General features: G+C 39.4%; 1 protein-coding gene across 3 annotated transcripts in view; it reads right to left on the reverse strand.

Moving 5' to 3' along the window:
• Nucleotides 1-3,875: 3,875 nt before the first annotated feature.
• The window catches only part of BBS7 (Bardet-Biedl syndrome 7), a 46,800-nt gene continuing 31,173 nt past the window's right edge, over nucleotides 3,876-19,502 (reverse strand). For 2 of the 3 annotated variants that reach the window (XM_050946410.1, XM_050946411.1), the window contains 5 exons: nucleotides 18,811-18,975; nucleotides 12,671-12,780; nucleotides 12,472-12,575; nucleotides 7,449-7,572; nucleotides 3,876-5,028 (listed from right to left, as the gene is read on the reverse strand). In XM_050946410.1, coding sequence (XP_050802367.1) covers nucleotides 4,892-5,028; nucleotides 7,449-7,572; nucleotides 12,472-12,575; nucleotides 12,671-12,780; nucleotides 18,811-18,975 — 640 coding nt within the window. In that variant the 3' untranslated portion in view covers nucleotides 3,876-4,891. Of the gene's footprint in view, nucleotides 5,029-7,448; nucleotides 7,573-12,471; nucleotides 12,576-12,670; nucleotides 12,781-18,810; nucleotides 18,976-19,502 lie in introns of those variants that run through there. The other variant, XM_050946412.1, reaches the window with a different exon arrangement.

Genomic DNA, 19,502 nt, shown 5'->3' on the forward strand with positions numbered 1-19,502 from the left:
TCCTTTTGTAGCTCTTTTCAGTCTGCCTGGGATTTAACTATCTTGCGTAGTTTTGTATCATCTGCAAATTATGCCACTTTACAGTTTACCCCTTTTCCCAGATCATTTATGAATATGTTGACTAGGACTGGTCCCAGTACAGACCCCTAGGGGACTCTACTATTTACTTCTCTCCATTCTGAAAACTGACCATTTATTCCTACCCTTTGTTTCCTATCTTTTAACCAGTTACCAATCCATGAAAGAACCTTCCCTCGTATCCCATGACTGCTTACTTTGCTTAAGAGCCTTTGGTGAGGACCTTGTCAAAGGCTTTCTGAAAATCTAAGTACACAATATCCACTGGATCCCCCTTGTCCACGTGCTTGTTGACCCCCCCCCCACAAAGAATTCTAGCAAATAGGTGAGGCATGATTTCCCTTTACAAAAACCATGTTGACTATTCCCCAACAAATTATGTTCATCCATGTATCTGACAATTTTGTTCTTTACAGTTTGAACCAGTTTGCCTGGTACTGAAGTCAGGCTTACCAGCCTGTAACTGCCAGGGTCACCTCTGAAGCCCTTTTTGAAAATTGGCATCACATTAGCTATCCTCCAGTCATTTGGTAGAGAAGTTGATTTAAATGATTAGTTACAGACTGCAGTTAGTAGGCCTGCAATTTCACATTCGAGTTCCTTCAGAACTCTTGGGTGAATACCATCAGGTCGTGGTGACTTATTACTGTTTAGTTTATCAATGTGTTCCAAAACCACCTCAGTCAGGGCCAGTTCCTCAGATTTGTCACCTAAACAGAACGGCTCAGGTTTGGGAATCTCCCTCACATCCTCAACCGTGAAGACAAATGCAAAGAATTGATTTAGTGTCTCCCCAGTGGCCTTATTGTCCCTGAGTGCTCCTTTAGCATCTCAGTCATCCAGCGGCCACACTGGTCGGTTAGCAGGCTTCCTGCTTCTGAGGTACTTAAAACATTTTTTTGCTATTACTCTTTGAGGCTTTGGCTAGTTCTTCTTCAAATTCTCTTTTGGCCTTCCTAGTTATATTTTTACATTTCATTTGACAGAGTTTATGCTCCTTTCTATTTTCCTCATTAGGAATTAACTTCCACTTCTTAAAGAATGCCTTTTTGCCTCTCACTGCTTCTTTTATTTGTTGTTTAGCCATGGTGGCTCTGTCATAAACAGATAGTTAAGGGTTAATGTCTCTTTTACCTGTAAAGGGTTAACAAGCTCAGTGAACCTGGCTGACACCTGACAAAAGGACCAATCAGGAGACAAGATACTTTCAAATCCTGGTGGAGGGAAGTCTTTGTTTTGTGCTGTTTTGTTCTGTTCTTTGTTCTCTCTTGGGATTAAGAGAAGCCAGACATGCAACCGGATTTCTTCAATCTTACTGAAACAGTCTCATGTTCCAGATAGTAAGTAATAGATAGAAAGCGGATTAGATTTGTTTGTTTTCTTTATTTGCAAATGTGTATTATGCTGGAAGGATATTTCACCTCTGTTTGCTGTAACTTATACTTAGGATGGGAGGGGGAGTCCCTCTGGTCTAGGTGAAGCTGAGACCCTCTAACCATTTTCCATCTTGATTTTACAGAGAGAATTTTTACTTTCTCTTTCTTTAATTAAAAGCTTTTCTTTTTAAGAACCTGATTGATTTTGTCCTTGTGTAAGACCCAAGGGGACTGGGTCTAAACTCACCAGGGATTGGTGGGGGAAAGGAGAGAAGGGGGAGGAAAAGCTCGATTCCTCTCTGTTTTAGGATCCAAGGAGTTGGGATCAGTGTCTCTCTCTCAGGGAGACTCAGGGAGAGGGAGAGAAGGGGGGGAAGGTAAATTTCCTCTCTGTTTTAAGATTCAAGGAGTTTGAATCACAGTATCTCTCGGGGTAACCCAGGGAGGGGAAAGGTAGGGGGGGATGGTTTATTTTCCCTTGTTTTAAGACCCAGGGGAGTTGGGTCTTGGTCTCCCCAGGGAAGGTTTTGGGGGGGACAAGAAGTGCACTAGACACTGAAATCTCTAGTTGGGGGCAGCGCTATAAGATCTAAGCTAGGAATTAAGTTTAGAGGGGTACATGCAGGTCCCCACTTTCTGGACACTAAAGTTCAAAGTGGGAGAGACCCTGACAGGCTCTTTTTTGGTTCTCTTACTATGTTTTTTAATTTGGGGTATACATTTAAGTAGAGCCTATTTTATGGCTCTATACCATGCAGTTTGCAGGAGTTTTACTTTTGGTGCTGTACCTTATATTTTCTGTTTAACTGACCTCCACATTTTTGGGTAGTTCTCCTTTCTGAAATTAAATGCTACAATGTTGGGCTACTGTTCGTGTTTTCCCTGCCACAGGGATGTTAAATTTAATTATATTATGGTCACTATTACCAAGCGCTACAGCTATATTCACCTCTTGGACCTGATCCTGTGTTCCACTTAGGAATAAATCAAGAATTGCCTCTCCTCTTGTTGGTTCCAGGACTCCAAGAAGCAGTCATTTAAGGTGTAAATAACTACATCCATCAGGTACATTCTTTGTCAGCTTGGATGGATTCCTTCTGAACAAAAGCATATGTCAGCAAAGTACATATACCTTAGTCTCTTTGCATCTTGATCATGTTAAATGAGACCGAAAATAGGTTCCTGATTTCCCTTTTAACTGTCATTTTAACACCAATAACTAGAAAATAATTATTATTTTAAAATACTATCTGATCTAGTTTTCAGCATGGTCTTTCCATTAAATTTTCTAGCAGGCAATTCTTCATCCGTACTTCTAACTTTCTGGAATAATTGTAAATGCTCAGTTTGTTTGATTTTTTAAATTCTGGATCTCTCCAGCAAAGGAAACAGTAGGTTCAAAACCAACACGCAGTTGCTTACCTCCTACATAGTAGTGGGGTTAATGAGAATATGAGGAAGAAAAGGAAGCCAGATCCAAGAGGCTTGATAGTAGCCTCCGCACTTACAGGGTTGTTTTCAACTTCCAAAAACCACACCACTATCTGAAAATTGTTAAACTACTTTTTTTTAAAAACATCCTAAATATTAACAAGAAATTAATGAGAAGAGAAAAACCATTTTCTCTTCTCTCATTACTTTGTGTAATTGACAGCACTTTATGTAATCATTTTCAGGACTATGCTGGTATAGGCAGTCAATTTTGACTTGCTCCTGCAGACCTCTATGTTAGTACAATGGGATTCTCAACACATGCAGGGAACAGTATTGTCAGATCCTGATGCAGGATCAAAGCCTGGCTTCTGTTTGAGTGAATCTTTCACACAATAGCAAGGAACAGGGAAAAAAAAAAGGCAATAAAAATTATTATAAAAGTGAAAAAAATAGCAAGGAGACTCAGGCACTTGTAGAAGATGAAGCTATCTTGTAACTGTTTTCTGGGAGGGGATTTGATTGCATGTTAAGGACAAACCTTTAACACAAGTGTCAACTTTTAACTATCTCACTGCTAATCACAGATATAAAAAAGGAGAGGAATGACCATAATATGAAGATTTGCAGCAAAGAAGTGGAGACATGAGGGGTGTAGTTCCAACCATGGGGAAAGCCAATCTAGCAGAGCATCCTGACTTTTTGGGTAGTGGGTGTGAGGGAAGGCAGCTTCCTCTGTGGCTCTAATAGCTGATGTAGGTTGTTGGCAGATATCACCGCATCAGTTACACTTGATCACATTTTCAATTTTTTCTTGGCAAACGTGAGGGATAGAAACATAATTGTTTGCTACACGTTTAGAGGAAGGCTCCTAGGCATCACTCCATGACGCTATAAGGCTCAGTTCACCATCACTGCCTCTGGATCATCTGGTATGCTACATAACTGCATTGGCTATTTAAGCAAGTGTAAATAATTAAATGCAATATCACCCATTGAAAACAGATTTATTTTTTGTTAGGCATAGACACCCTGACTGATGCTGTACAAGACAAAAGTAGTTAGTCTTCCTGTCCTAATATGCTTACCATCTAAATCCATAGGACAGAAAAGTGTTCTCTCAAAAATGCTTTGAGAGAGATAGGAGATGCCATTGTTACTAAAAAGATATTAGAGACTGTGGACTTGGTAATAGAAAGTTTTCGGGAAGGTTTTGAAGGGAAAAAAACCACAAAGAGGGTAAGCGCCTGATAGATTGCGACAGTGAGTGTTTCAGGCATAGGAGCAGTATGGAGGCAATCTAACTCAATCCCTTCTAAGACTATATACAATAATTTATATGCGTTCTTAAGAATTTTATACTTACTAGATAGCTTATGCAACATAATGCAGTTATACACCTAATTACCCTTAAAAGCAACTGAGTACCTCTTTCCCTTCCTACATACAAAATTGTCTTCAATATCTATAATATATAAAACATACAGGTAATTTACAGTATTGTATCATTTTCTGTATACAGTGAGTATTTTAAAGTTTGATATAGCTATACATTTCAATTGTTACTTTCTTAATTTCCCCCAATATATTTAATATTAGACAGATGCCAAGTCCACGAAGACTTGTTTCTCTAGAACTCTTACAACTGCGGAATCTTCTCCCATGTCCTGTTTAACTAGAGTAATAAAAGTTAGTATTTTCAAAAAAAAAAAAAAAAGTCTTTACACCTGATCATATCACAATTTTCTTCAGCTATTATGATCGGTATTCAAGTAAACATATTTTATATGCAACAGGCTTTACAGTTATCTTCAGCTCAAATTCTCAACATACTGTAATAAATACAAGTACAGGACCACATTATAGAACTGTCAACACAGCAAAACGTTAGATACATAAAAAGCAAATCAAGATATACTAAAGGCCTTAAATTAAAAATATTCAATATCTGATTGTCCTGGTTCATATCAGTAAGAAAACTGTCCCAGTATTTCATTTCTTCTAGTTTAGGCAGCAGCATCGAAGAATGCAATCAGTGCATTTTGGTCATAACTGTCCAAAATTTCCAGAAGAAGAGGAACTTTGGTTTTCACATTTGTGCCTTTAAATTTAAATTTATCAATGAAGAGATCTGTAATCATGCCTGCAAAGATAATGTTCATTGACAAGGTTTAGTCTTTGCTTTATTTTTATTAAAAGAAAACTACAGTTAATGTAATTTGAGTTAAATTATGGTTGACTTTCTTTTAGATTATAGTGCTAAAATTATTTAGTTGAATACTATATGTTTCAAAATTCACTTACAGTTGAAGTACCAGAGGCCCTGGGGGCCTACAATACTTTATGTTTCAGCTACATTCCAAATAACAGCATTTCTGCCTTTGAATTACCTGCATCTCAAGCGGAAGGTGCTCTTAGGACAGAAAGAAAATTGCTTACCAAAAAAAAAAAAAGTTTTTAAATATGTTATTCAACTAACAGCCTGTGTATGTAGGCTTACTGAAACCTATACAATCTGCTGGTGTGACAGTGTATGTGCTGTGAGCAGCTTCAGTGGTTACTTTACAGATTTCAAGATCCAGATATGCAAAGACTCCATTCAACACTGGATAATTTTAAGATCTATAGGGTCGCAAGGCTTCTGGTGCATTGTGAATCAGTCCTTGAAATTTTTCTACTGGTATTACTAAGAAATTCTGATCCAGCAAGTTCAGCACTTTAGTAGAAAAATCAGATTTCAATTTTATATATCTACAATTTGTATTTGTATTTTCCACTATGTCTTTCACTTTTGACTTTCAGTGTAAATACGACTTAGACTCTGATTCAGGAGAGAACTTAAGGACATGCTTAAATCCATCTTTGGTCAGGATAGCACTTTCCATATTACGTCAGCAGGCCTTAAAATACGTATCCAAAGTTAAGCACGTGTTGAAGAGCTGTCCTGAATAAGGATGCATTCCTGAATTGGGGTTATAACAAACAGTCATCTCTCGGTTTTAGCATTCCACTAAATAAAGTGCATGAATCTCATTAGAATAATCCAACTCCTGAATTTTCAGCACTGCCTTAGATCTCATTGATTCATTTTCAAAGGTTCTCTTCTGAATCTTTCTTGAGTTTCTGAAGAGTTTCATACAGATTCATAGGACTGGAAGGGACAATGAGAGGTCTAGTCCAGTCCCCTGCACTCAAGGCAGGACTAAGTATTATCTAGACCAGGGGTTCTCAACCTTTTTCTTTCTGAGGCCCCCCCAAACATGCTATAAAAAACTCTACCACCTGGCCTGTGCCACAACTGTTTTTCTGCATATAAAAGCCAGGGCCAGTGTTAGGGGGTAGCAAACAAGGCAACTGCCTAGGGCTCCATGTCACAGGAGACCCTGCAAAGCAGAGTTGCTCAGACTTTGGCGTCAGCCCCAGGTGGCAGGGCTCGGGGCCCCAAGCTTCAGTTGCATACAGTGGGGCTTCCTCTTTTCGCCCTGGGCCCCAGCAACTCTAATGCCGGCCCTGCTTGGTGGATCCCCTGAAACCAGCTCACGGCCCCCCAGTGGGTCCCCTTCCCCTGGCTGAGAACCACTAATCCAGACCATCCCTGACAGGTGTCTGTCTAGCCTGCTCTTAAAATTCTCCAAAGATGGAGATTCCACAACCTCCCTGGGCAATTTATTCTAGTACTTAACCACCCTGACAGTTAGGAATTGTTACCTAAACCGCCCTTGCTGCAATTTAAACCCATTGTTTCTTATCCTATCCTCAGAGGCTAAGAATAACAATTTTTCTCCCTCCTCCTTTTAACAACCTTTATTGTACTTGAAAACTGTTATGTCCCCCCTCAGTCTTCTCCAGACTAAACTAACTCAATTTTTTCAGTCTTCCTTCATAGATCATGTTTTCTAGATCTTTAATCATTTTTGTTGCTCTTCTCTGGACTCTCTCCAATTTGTCCACATCTTTCCTGAAATGTGGCGCCCCAAACTGGACACAATACTCCAGCTGAGGCCTCAACAGCCCGGAGTAGAACGGAAGAATTATTTCTCATGTCTTGCTTACAACACTCCTCTTAGTTAACATCCCAGAATAACATTTGCTTTTTTTGCAATAGCGTTACGCTGTTCACTCATCTTTAGCTTGTGATTCACTATGACCCCCAGATCACTTTCCACAGTACTCTGTCCTAGGCAGTCATTTCTCATTTTGTATGTGTGCAAATGATTGTTCCTTCCTAAGTGGCGTACTTAGTATTATTGACATACATATAAGAACAAATGCAAAGTGCATAATTTGACTTTTACCTTCATTTCAGAATATCAAAATCTGCAATAATACTCAGACTCTGAAGTTTACCCAGAAGAGTTTTACATGCATATTCACTGTGATCCACTGGTCCTCCCAGTGCTACTTGACTGTACCTACCTGCCAATTTAGTCTAGTGCTATTACTAGAAAACTCAGAACTATATTGTTATCCTGTCTATTGCACGTGCTCTCTCTCTCTGGCTGTTAATATTTTTAGCGTAAAGAAAAAATCTAAAAAAGAGAAAAGCTCTATTAATGAACAAACCATAAAGTCTCTCAAGATGTGCAGGTTGTTTCTTGTACTCTTCAAGAAGGTTGTCTGCTTCCTCTAAAATGCAGCGGTACTCTGGTATCAGGAAGTCCATGTTACCCTCATGAACCTGCAACTCCTTCAGATAGATTTTAAAATGTTACAAAAGAATTAAAGGCTGTCAACTCTAGAAACCTAAGAGAAATGAAAATGGAGTTTAGACCTGACAGGAGGCAGTGCATAGACAGCTGAAACAGTCCTTCAAAATTGCTCTTAGTACTTTGGAAATGTAATTTTCTCCCTCTTCTCACTAACTTCCAAACAGTATTGCCCACTTTTAACACTAGATTCTCAATCCCCTGTGTTACAGCTTCCATTTCTGAACACCAGCAGAATATGACTCCCCTTCACAGTTCATCAGTGTTTCTTCACTGGCTGGTAGTTTGGAACTGATAAGTGATCTTTTACCGAGTTTTTCAATCTGATTTTGGTGTCTTTCTGGGAACTCAGAATAAGAAACAATATCACCAGGTGAAAATGGATCCTACTCAGAATTTGCTACCACATTAGAGGTGTTACTTTTAAATACTAGTTTGCTCACCTTTTTTAGAAATAGTCTATGGACTGACGAAGGAATCATCAAGTGAACAAGCATTTGGAGTTACTTCAATGGGCCATTTCTACGCTACAAAATCAGTTTAGATTTTGGAGCTTTCTGAAGTGAGTAAAAGTACAAACCGCAATATCCCAATGTAGAAAATATTATAGTAAGGCAGGAACTGATACTGAAAAATTCAACATAGAAACTACTGGCTGTCAAAAATAGGAGAGATAGGTCACCCTGTCCTGGCCAATTCAAAGAGAATTGGGGCACCTGAAATCTTAGAATTTTCCCAATTTTGATTATCTTCTGGCTCTGTAACTGACTCCATAAGAAGTTGGTCCTGTAACTTTTAAAAAAAAACAACTAAACATAAAATTTTAACAACGTGTATTATAGTTATCTTACAATGTTGTTTTACTGCAGAAATAGACAACTAAAAGTGGCATTGTGGAGTTGTGTATTTTTCCCCCCATTGATTTCTGCATCTAACAGGCATAGCTTACAACTAAAAAGATGTTCTCTCTAGCTGATAGCCTCAGAAACTCTCTAATCTGAGAATCAAGATGGATTCTCTCCCCCTCCCCCGCCCTTTGATCACCACTTGTAAGCAAGGTTCTCCAGGACAAATTAGGCCCAAGTTATATAGGTGTTCAGAAGTGCCAATAATTACATAGACAATTCTGTTATTTCACAAGAAGGAACAAAAAACTGCTCAATTGCCTTCAACTTTGCTGATTCTTCAAGACTGCAAAGGGTAAAAAGCAATAAAACTCCCAAAACATATTTTGGTTACCAACATCAGATAATAGGATACCCAGAGATCAAATCTGCTGAGTAAGAAAGTGTCATTTTTATATAGTCACTTTTTAAAGTCAGTAAGTCCACAGAAAGAATAGAAATACATTTTCAAGTAGTTAGGAGAAAGAACTCCATCAAAGACTACATAATCTTGCTTTACACTGACAATTCATTGGAATATATGAAAACAAAATATTTAAAAAGACCTCGGCTCAAATTATCCTTTGTTCTTTCAGACTAAGTTAAAATTATGAGCAATACTCCCGCATCTCTCCTTATATTTAATCATTTCTTAGAGTAAATGCAGACATTATTCTTTTCTGGCTGCAGGAATGGGACTCTCCCTCTGATGCAAACTGAGTGCTAGGGGATGGAAAAATTATTTCAAAAGGTTTTTTTTTGGCTGCCACATATATTAAAATAAAATATAAAAATTTAAACAAAACAATCTAGTAGCCAAGAGATATATTCACCACCCAAAAAAGTTAAAGGGTGAGCCAATTAAAAAACAAAACAAAACCCTAAACACCCCACACACACACACTTTATCTAAAAATTGGAGTTATTATTGCTACAAATTCTCTATGTTTTCAGTTTGTTTACACAGTGCAGCAGTGACAGCACTTTAGGTCTCATCCCATTCCCCTTAAAAATCAATTAAAGTCTTTCCATTAACTACAATAGGATTAGAATTGGGCACACAGCATACAGTCAGTGCCATTTTTCCAGTTTAGTAGTCATTTTCCCATTGCTGTTTGGTTATTCGCACAGAAACAGGGAAAAACATTTAAAAGAGGAAAAGGTAGAAGAGTTAGATTGCAGAAGTCACAAAAAGTTGCCAGTGGGTCTTCTAGGAATCTAGGGCAAGTAGAGTACCTGAAACTATTTATAATTAGTGTTTAAAAACAAAGACTTCATTTCAAGTTACAGTGTTTTTTAAAAAACAAAAAACAAAACAAAAACAACAACATGATACCATGAAATAAGGAAAGAACAGTTGCTTAAACTCTTCTTGACACTTTAAGAGGACAGACTAAAACTATTACTCACTAGCATTTTATACCACCATTTGTCTGGTAGTTTCATCTATTTCTTCTAAACCTAAACTTTCATTAACAACAATAAAATCTGTTTTTTGGTTGAAGAGACAACCTTCTCAACATGACCTGATGCTATGCCGCCTGAATCTCCAAACAGACAGAAACAATAGTGCTGTGAGATGTGAACTTTCTCCATGTATTTAACTGGGGTGTTCAAGGAAGACAGTCCTCAGAAAAATGTCTATGTAAAGTGGCACTTAACAGAGCGGTTCCCTGTATATTATTCCAAGTCATGCCTGCTGATTGGCAACAAACCTTTATTATATTTCACTTCTGTTAGTGCTACAGAACCAAACACAGAAATGAAAAAGGGAGCCAGGTTCTCTTCTGGCTCATAGATCAATAGAACTGTTAATAACGTTCGAGTCAAAAAACCTTTATTGTAGGGCAGTGGCTCTCAAGCTTTCCAGACTACTGTACCCATTTCAGGAGTCTGATTTGTCTTGCATACCCCAAGTTTCACCACACTTAAAAACTACTTGTTTACAAAATCAAATTAAAAAAAAAGTGTCACAGAACACTATTACTGAAATATTGATTACTTTCTCATTTTTGCCATATAATTATAAAATAAATCAACTGGAACATAAATATCATACTTATACTTCAGTGTATAGTATACAGAGTAGTAAAAACAAGTCACTGTCTGTAAGAAATTTTAGTTTGTACTAACTTAGCTAGTGCTTTTTATATAGCCTGTTGTAAAACTAGGCAAATATCTAGGTGAGTTGATGCACCCCCTGGAGGGCTTCTGCTTACCCCAGGGGTACCCACACTCCTGGTTGAGAGAACCACAGTTGTAGGACATTAAATAGCCAGAGAACCCAGATTCAGATTCCAGGCTGAGTTTGTGGCATTTGATCACTAAGAAAGACGTTAAAACAATCCATTTGCCAACTAGCACATGGGGGGGGGGGAAGCTTTAAATTACAGAATTTAAAGCTTTCCTTTAAAAAAGTTTCTAGTGAGTATGATTGTAAAGGAAATATTTGAAATGTGAATCAATGCAGTGCTGTCTTCATTAGTGTACAGAAACAGAGCTCCAGTAGGTCAGCTGCTTTTAATCTTAAAAGGTAACAGCGCAAATGAAATTAACCAAACTAGCAGCCATGAAACTGATCAAAACACAGTCCTCTGCACAGCAATTAAATAAAAAACAATCATGTCAACTGTACTCTGTTGCTGCTTGAGATATTTATGAACAGTAACACAGGAAGGCAGTGGAGATTTTATTGCTAGGGCGAAAGGAGGCTTAAGAAGGAATAGGTAGCAGAGACTTCCCCATCATAGCAGCCAAAAGTGAAGGAGAGGCAAATCAACAATTTAACTATTAATTATGGATTATTTCAGCAGAAGCAGACAGTTGCTGTGGTACTGTGGACAGCAGTTAAATACCACAGCTACCCTCCCACATCTAACCACAGTTTTTCCTCGCTGTCCTAGGGCTTCAGTGGAGAAACTGACTTAGGCACATTTAGAACTGATGCTATTGCTGCTCTTTATTTGGCTATTTACACATGCAATTCCCTGATTTGCACACACACAATTGTAGTAACTGTGCAGCCACACACAAACACCTACATTTTTTGAAAATTTGTCTCTTAAAAGGTCATCTTTGGATTTCAGAATTAACACTTGACTGAGACAATTGGGATGGTTTACACCTCTTAGAGACATTTAAAGCTGTCTATGCTTGATTCACAATTGGAAACTTACATTTTTTGTAACCATATGGGTTACGAATTTATTTAAGGCTTACATTTTGCAGAATCTGCATTTGTCGTGGAGGCCAGATGAATATATCAGGTGTGACAGATGTCTGACACAATTGTACGGGAGAATAAACCACCATTTCTTATAGATCTGCATCTTTAGAAGGATGCCTATTCAGTGTAACACTCTGAACAGACTAGGTTTCTGGGTAGCCACAGAAAAGATACAGTTCTCCCTTCAAGCCTATCCTTAAAGGGAGTTCTTAAAAATGTGTACTAGGACTAGTAAATGCAGGACATCAATCATTTCTCCAATTCAGACTACTTCCACCTTCAAATGATTACTGACGTGGTTCCAGGGTCAAAGATTAATAACTTCTGAATAACTGCCACATTCTTCCTGCTGATAGCAGTGCAGAACCCCAAGAGTCTTAGTTTATCTTTTGCTGCAGGTGATTATCTTCTGGTTTAAAGACCAGTTCTATTTTAGTTTATCTGGAGCCAAGGAAGAGAAGGAGGGAGCTGGAGAACCAGTGTTAGGGTAGCAAGAGGTAGCTATATTTAAAAAGCTGTCACAAATAACTGATCAATCATTAAAACAGATTACTCACTAGTCAAACTCAAATACAAGTGGTGTATGGAGTTCTTTTTAACAAAATCTCTTTGATAACCAACATACATGAACAGCAGTCCTGGCAACAGAAATACTGCAAATGCAGTGACGGCATGCATCTGACAAGTCATGTATAGCTTGGTCATTGCCATCCTAAAACAAAACACACACCCCCCTTTCTCCACAGTAGAAGTTATGATCAGATACCTACTTTTAAAGCATCTATTAACTGAACTTTCTTGGCCAACAGCAGCTGATATTCTAGTTTCGGGTGGATTAGTTTTAATGTGTGGTTCACAGATACTTCATTTATATCTAGTAGGAACAAAAAATTAGCAATCAGATCAATACTTTTAATGCATTTCATGCATAAGATGATAAAATGAAGTAGAGGAGAAAAAAGATCTTACCATATGATATACTGAGATTAATTTTCCTTTTGGTGGCTTCTTTAGAGAGCACATCTTTTAGAATGGATATGGTAGAAATGTTGTCAGATTTGAAAAATCCCTCCCCTTTACTGCCAAAACAAAAAAAGATTTAAGAAGTAGAGTTAGGGCAGGCCAGTGCACTTGGTTTCCATTTTAAAGTGATAACTAGGGCTTCCCCACCCTTTAGTCAGGGGATGAAGCACAACCTCCTTAGAGGCCATCCCTAAAGCTATTCCACAGACTAGCTATCAGAATATTTCATTCACTGATTTCATCACACTCGGTATCCAGAGCTCAATCCTGTCAATCTGGCTACACCATAGAACACCATTCTCTCAGACAGTCAGAAAACATAGGCTGTTCTTATAGATTTCCTATGCCACAGAGGAAGCAGGGTTTGTTTATATGTGCATGTCAAAAAACTGGCACACAGTTTAGTATCTAGGATTCCTGACTTCTATTTAGCTAAGTTATTACAGTGATTCTGACACCACAATATGAGTGCCTAACAACACGCTCCAAAAGCACTGTTTCCTCTAAGCTCTGTGTGTGTGTGTGCGCACACAGATCGTAAACCCCGCACACACGGCAAAACACCATGCGCACAAAAAATGAAGTACTACATTGGAGCCAGGCCAAAATATCAATTACAGGCGACTTCTGACATTGTTCACCCGCCATCTATCAACAAAGCCAGATTCTACTAGCTGGCAAGGCGGGGAAAGGGAAAGGAGGGCAATGAATCATTCATACCCCTCCCCGCCAGCATTTCAAATGTGGAACGTTGATCATGTCGGGACCGTTGGGACCCACACATCTTGTAGTCTGTTCATTTGGCTGTGTGCAAATAAGTCAAAATGCCTGGCCACAGTTGCTAAGGAACTGCAAAGATTTCCCAGAAATGAACAAAGTGTTGTTTTCATGATTGAAATCTTTCAAAGGCATTGGACTTCATACATTTACCATTTTCCCGCATTTTTTTTTGAGGCTTTTTTTTGCTATGCACAAACTTCTGGTATCCTGATCTGAATGATCTCCCGTTTGCCCTTTTGTCGAGTCACAATGTTAAGCGCATTGAAATATTAGCCATATAATAAAAGTATTAGTTTTAAATAAACCAATCCGGTAAAAAAAAAAATCAATCCCAAAATGCCACTGTCCAGAGGTCTAAAGCATAAAAGAACAGCAGCTTCATTTAAACCTGGATGGCTGGATAAGACTACAGAGACGGTTACACCGAAGTCACATAGTGTAATGCTTGTTAAACTTTATGAAATATTAACATATGAGGAGGACAACGGAGTTGTTTGTGTATATTGTCGAGACTCCAGAACTTTGGGAGAATTTTCAGCAGGAAGAATGTGGAACGATGTATTGAAGTTGGATTTCTTAAAGCATCATCTGTCAAGTAAGTCTCATATAGATGGTGTAACAAGACTTAGGGCTTGTCTACATCAGAAAGCTGCAGCGCTGGTGAGGGAGTTACAGCGCTGCAACTTAGGAGGTGTACACATCTGCAGGGCACCACCAGCGCTGCAACTCCCTGTTTGCAGCGCTGGCCGTACTCCCGTTTTGTCTCGGGTGTAGAGGATCCAGCGCTGGTGATCCAGCGCTGGTAATCAAGTATAGACACTTACCAGCGCTTTTCTTGACCTCCGTGGAATAAGCAGGTATCCCAGCATACCTGAAAAAGCCTCTGGTAATCAAGCTGGTCTCCTTCCCCGGCTTGCTCTCGCGTTCCCCGAACCCCGAGCAAGCAGGTCTCAGTCCCTGCGGTTTGCAGGGTGGTTCCGGGAACGCGAGAGCAAACCGGGGAAGGAGACCAGCTTCGCCGCGGTTTGCTCTCGCGTTCCGCGAACCACCCTGCAAACCGCAGGGAAGGAGACCTGCTTGCTCGGCGGTTCGGGGAACGCGAGAGCAAGCCGGGGAAGGAGACCAGCTTCGCCGCGGTTTGCTCTCGCGTTCCCCGAACAAGCAGGTCTCCTTCCCTGCGGTTTGCACGGTGGTTCGCGGAACGCGAGAGCAAACCGCGGCGAAGCTGGTCTCCTTCCCCGGTTTGCTCTCGCGTTCCCCGAACCCGAGCAAGCAGGTCTCCTTCCCTGCGGTTTGCAGGGTGGTTCGCGGAACGCGAGAGCAAACCGCGGCGAAGCTGGTCTCCTTTCCCGGTTTGCTCTCGCGTTCCCCGAACCCGAGCAAGCAGGTCTCCTTCCCTGCGGTTTGCAGGGTGGTTCGCGGAACGCGAGAGCAAACCGCGGCGAAGCTGGTCTCCTTTCCCGGTTTGCTCTCGCGTTCCCCGAACCCGAGCAAGCAGGTCTCCTTCCCTGCGGTTTGCAGGGTGGTTCGCGGAACGCGAGAGCAAACCGCGGCGAAGCTGGTCTCCTTCCCCGGTTTGCTCTCGCGTTCCCTGAAACCCCTTGAAGCCGCCCAACAGCGCTGCAGTGTGGCCACATCTAACACCACTTGCAGCGCTGGTTGCTGTAAGTGTGGCCACTCTGCAGCGCTGGCCCTATACAGCTGTACTAATACAGCTGTAACAACCAGCGCTGCAAAATTTTAGATGTAGACATGGCCTTAGAAACAAAAACCCTTCCTTACGGAGCAGATTGCTTAGCATGATTCTTGAAAGTCCAGCTGAAAAGCAGAGGTGGCAAATTAATCTTGAATGCAAGTGCTCAAACCCAGAATAAATCAAGGTACTTACTGACACTGTGTTGTTGGCTATTAAAATGAACAGCTCAATGCTTTCTGTTCAGGATATTAATGACCATATGAAAAAGTATGTGCGCATACCAGCAAGCTGGAGAAGTAAAAATTATGCTTTTGAATTTCTTGAAATTATCAACTGCATTGTGCAAAATGACCTCATGCATGAAATAGCTTTGGCAATGTTTCATACTCTAGCTGTTGATGAAAGCACTGATATATCCATTAACAGATACTTGATACTCTACTTTAAATATAGATCCATAAATTCTGCAGACTATAAAAAACTTCGTCTGGTGGACTATTACGATTGTAAGAATGTGATGCTGTTTCAATAGTGTCTGCAATCAGAGAGTTTTATACAAAACACCAACTAGATTAATGAAAATGGTGATGTTCACATCTGATGGTGCCTTTGTGATGTTGGGCAAACCCAATGGAATGGCGGCTCAGCTGAAACGTGATATTCCACACTTAGTCCAGCAACACTGCGTTGCACACCGGGAAGACTTGGGGATTCCCGATGCATGGAAAGAGGTGAAACTGATAAGAGACATCAAAACCTTAATGAGAACTATCTACATGGTGTTCTGTCGGTCATCCAGGATAAAATGCAAATTTCATGAAATAGCAGATGCTTCTGAACGTGAGTCAGTGGCTTTCAGGCCACTCAATGAAGTGTACTGGTTATCTGGGCACTTCGCACTTCGAGCAATTATTTGCAACTATAATCCTCTTCTGGAATATATTGAGCAAGACAAAGATACTGATTCAGTTTCTAAATACTGCCACAAAAAGCTGAATACCATGGAATACCGAACAACATTAGAAGTTTTGAATGATGTTTTGTCGGCGCTGGCTTCACTATCCACGCTGCTCCAGAAATGGGGTCTTACACCTCTTGAAGCATTTCACCTTGCCCGAGGTAAACTGAACAAGATCAGAAGACAGCACCTTGGAGAGTCAGTCTCATGGAGTGACAAAGTTAAGGCTCTCTTAGATATGAGCTCTCAAGAAAATAATGAAATTGATACCAGTTCCATAATAACTTTCATAAACATCTTGTGTGCACATTTGGCAGACAGGTTTCCAGAGGATGAAGTCCAGGAATGGTCGTGATTGTGCAGCAATAGTGAAGTGTGACTTCAATTCTGGAATTCATCAGATCAAATCCCTATGTTCAAAATACAAAGACTTTCTTGCTGAAGAGACTGTTATAGTCAGTCAGTACAATGACTTCAAGTTTGCAGTAGCCGAAAGAATCAAGTCAATTGGTTTTAAGTTTCCCGGATATGGTGCTATTTGCTCACCAGAACGAACATTTTCAGGGTCTTGCAAAGTTGATGGATATTGGAGGAACATTCCTAGCATCAAGTGCAGACTGTGATCGTGGCTTTAGATTAATGAACACTCTAAAAAACAAACTATGGAATCATTTACAAGTAGATCATTTGGACATGCTGATGTGTATTAAGTGTTACCGGCTGGATGGAGGACTGATAGATCTGGGCAGAGTTTATATTGAATGGGCAAATGAAAAAGATCGCAGGGAAAGACAGTACGGTTATTTTAGCAGTCTTTGACATTTCTACCAATAAGGAAATTAAAATGCATTTGTAATTACTATCTTATTCTTGGCTGATAATCATTTATTGATTTTTTAGGAAAATTTTAAATTTAAAAACACATTTTTTTTAAATTTATGATGTCTCTATCTGAAAGTCCATATAAACTGACACAATGGCATACTTGTTAAATTGTCTTTATTATATGTTTATCAAAATCTTTTCGGACATGTGTATAGAATGAAAGGTAGGGTGGACACCAATGGGCAGAAGTCTATGGACTGATAACCATCATGATTAATATGTACTCGATATATGCTCGTGATTGTCTATAAAAAAGATCATAAAGCGTAATGCTTACAGCTAACTTCTGTTTCATGAAAAATGGTTAAATTTCCTTTTTCTAAGTATTTAAAAATGACATTTATAAAATAACATGGTGTAAAACTATTATCACAAAGTACAAATTAAAAAACTTTTAAAATGTATAAGCCTGTTCCTTGCTTCGGCGCATTTGCCTCATGGTGCACAAATCTGAACTCTGCTTCAAAAATTTGCACAGAAGAAATGTTTTGTGCACGCAGCCTGTCAAAAATTAGAGGGAACATTGCCCAATATCAGTCTCACTTTACATGAAAGAGTAGAAAGCGTTTTGACTTTCTCACATTAATTTATAAGCATTTCTTATTGTAATCCAAGATCAAGTTGGAATCTATATAATTAGAGTAATAGTAATTAATGTTTCCAGCTTTTACAAGTTGATTATAAAGCAAAACGATATCTGCTAGCTGAAGCAGCACACAGATTCATTTAAAGATAACAGAGAATATCATTCCTAACACTGAAAAAAAACATTTCTGTAATGGAAGCTGCAGAAAGAGGACGATTTTTTTCAGCTTGAGGCTTTATCACATGCTTTTTTCTTATGAAGATTAAACTCCCATTAAGACTATAATGATTAAAGCATATTTTACTTGTAACAGAAAGGGAGAGAGGGACTCTCTAGTGATTTAGCTTCCTTTACTGAAAAAGGAAAAAAAATAAAGTTACAAACCAGCATGTGCGCTAAGATAGTTTTGCTGTACTTGTTAGGCAGGCACTTACATTTGCAAAAAAGGAACACTGAATTTGTCTCTCTCACAGCAAACAGTTTGCTAAAGACACATACAAAGCCAAATACACTAAGGCTTCCCTGTTTAGCAATGCTCAATTATCTCATCCTTAAAAAATACTACATTTTGAAGGATCATCTAATTACTGCATAATACGTACTAAGGATCAAATCTGACAGTCCTCGTGTAAGTAGAGTTCTCATTGACCTGAAAGGAAGTTTGCCTGAATAAGCACTGTAGGATTTGATTGAGGCTGGTATTCAGAATGGACACATCTAGGGTGAAGACATGGAAAAGAGAAGACTCTGTTCCATGGCAGGATATTTTGATTATCCTGGACATATGGAATTATTCACCCTGTCCTCTCCATGGGGATTTCACAAGACATGGGTTACCCACAAGGACTGGGTGACAAACAGGGCAAAAATTATTGTCTGCTATAATACATCTTAACAGGAAACAAGCTACGTCTTCAAGGAAGCATTGCCAAGGTACACTGCATCTACACAGATTGCTCTGGCTTCTGGCAACTCTGCCAAGATCCTCAGATTTCAGGGGCTGAATTATTTTCTTGTTTCAAAGGGTGGAGGAATGCAACTGTTTTTTTCCCCCAGCCCTAAAATAAACAACCAGATGAAAACTCTGATTGCAGTCCGCCTCCATAAAAAAAGCTTATTTAGGGAACAATTTAGCTCTATTTTTAACCCAAACATGCTTCAGCAATCATACTTGATTTTACCTGTAAGTACTTTCAAGCTGTGTATCCAGGAAGGTGTTCTGAAAGTAGAAAGTAACACTATCGTCTATTGGAGTTTTTTCTGGAACTTCAGGCAAGCAACACACAACCCAGGAGTGAATTTCAGCAAAACTGAAGTGGCCTTTAAGCATCAGTGTGTTCATGGGTCTATAGTATTTTGAATACAGAAAGATGGGAATTAGTTATTTATGAGCAGTACTGATTCTGCAATAGCCATGCAATTGAAGACAAATTTTATTTTTCATATGGTATGTCTTCTGCCCTTTAAGCCTCAAACATGAGTTTTCACTGACTTCTAGCAAAGTCCTAACTAATTCAGGCTTCCTGCACACTGATATATATTCTGAAAACTGCAATCAGAATTCAGTAGTATTCTCTGATTAATTCAACACAAAAGAGTGTGTGTGTGTGTGTGTGTGTGTGTGTGTGTGTGTGTGTGTGTGTGTGTGTGTGTGTGTGTGTGTGTGTGAGAGAGAGAGAGACACACTTCTTATTTGAATATTCTCAATCCAGATGAGTCACAACTAGGCAAGAACACCATAAATTGGCAAATTGTTTTTCCAGGTTACTTGTTTTGCATTTTAAAAACCAAAGCAGGCTGTGGTTGGGGTGATCAACTGACAGTGCAGAAAATCAGAGTATTAGAAACACTCTCCTGAGTCTCCTGTTCTCTA

Source organism: Gopherus flavomarginatus, chromosome 3 (genome assembly GCF_025201925.1).
Source record: "Gopherus flavomarginatus isolate rGopFla2 chromosome 3, rGopFla2.mat.asm, whole genome shotgun sequence".
In the NCBI taxonomy this organism is placed as follows: domain Eukaryota; kingdom Metazoa; phylum Chordata; order Testudines; family Testudinidae; genus Gopherus; species Gopherus flavomarginatus.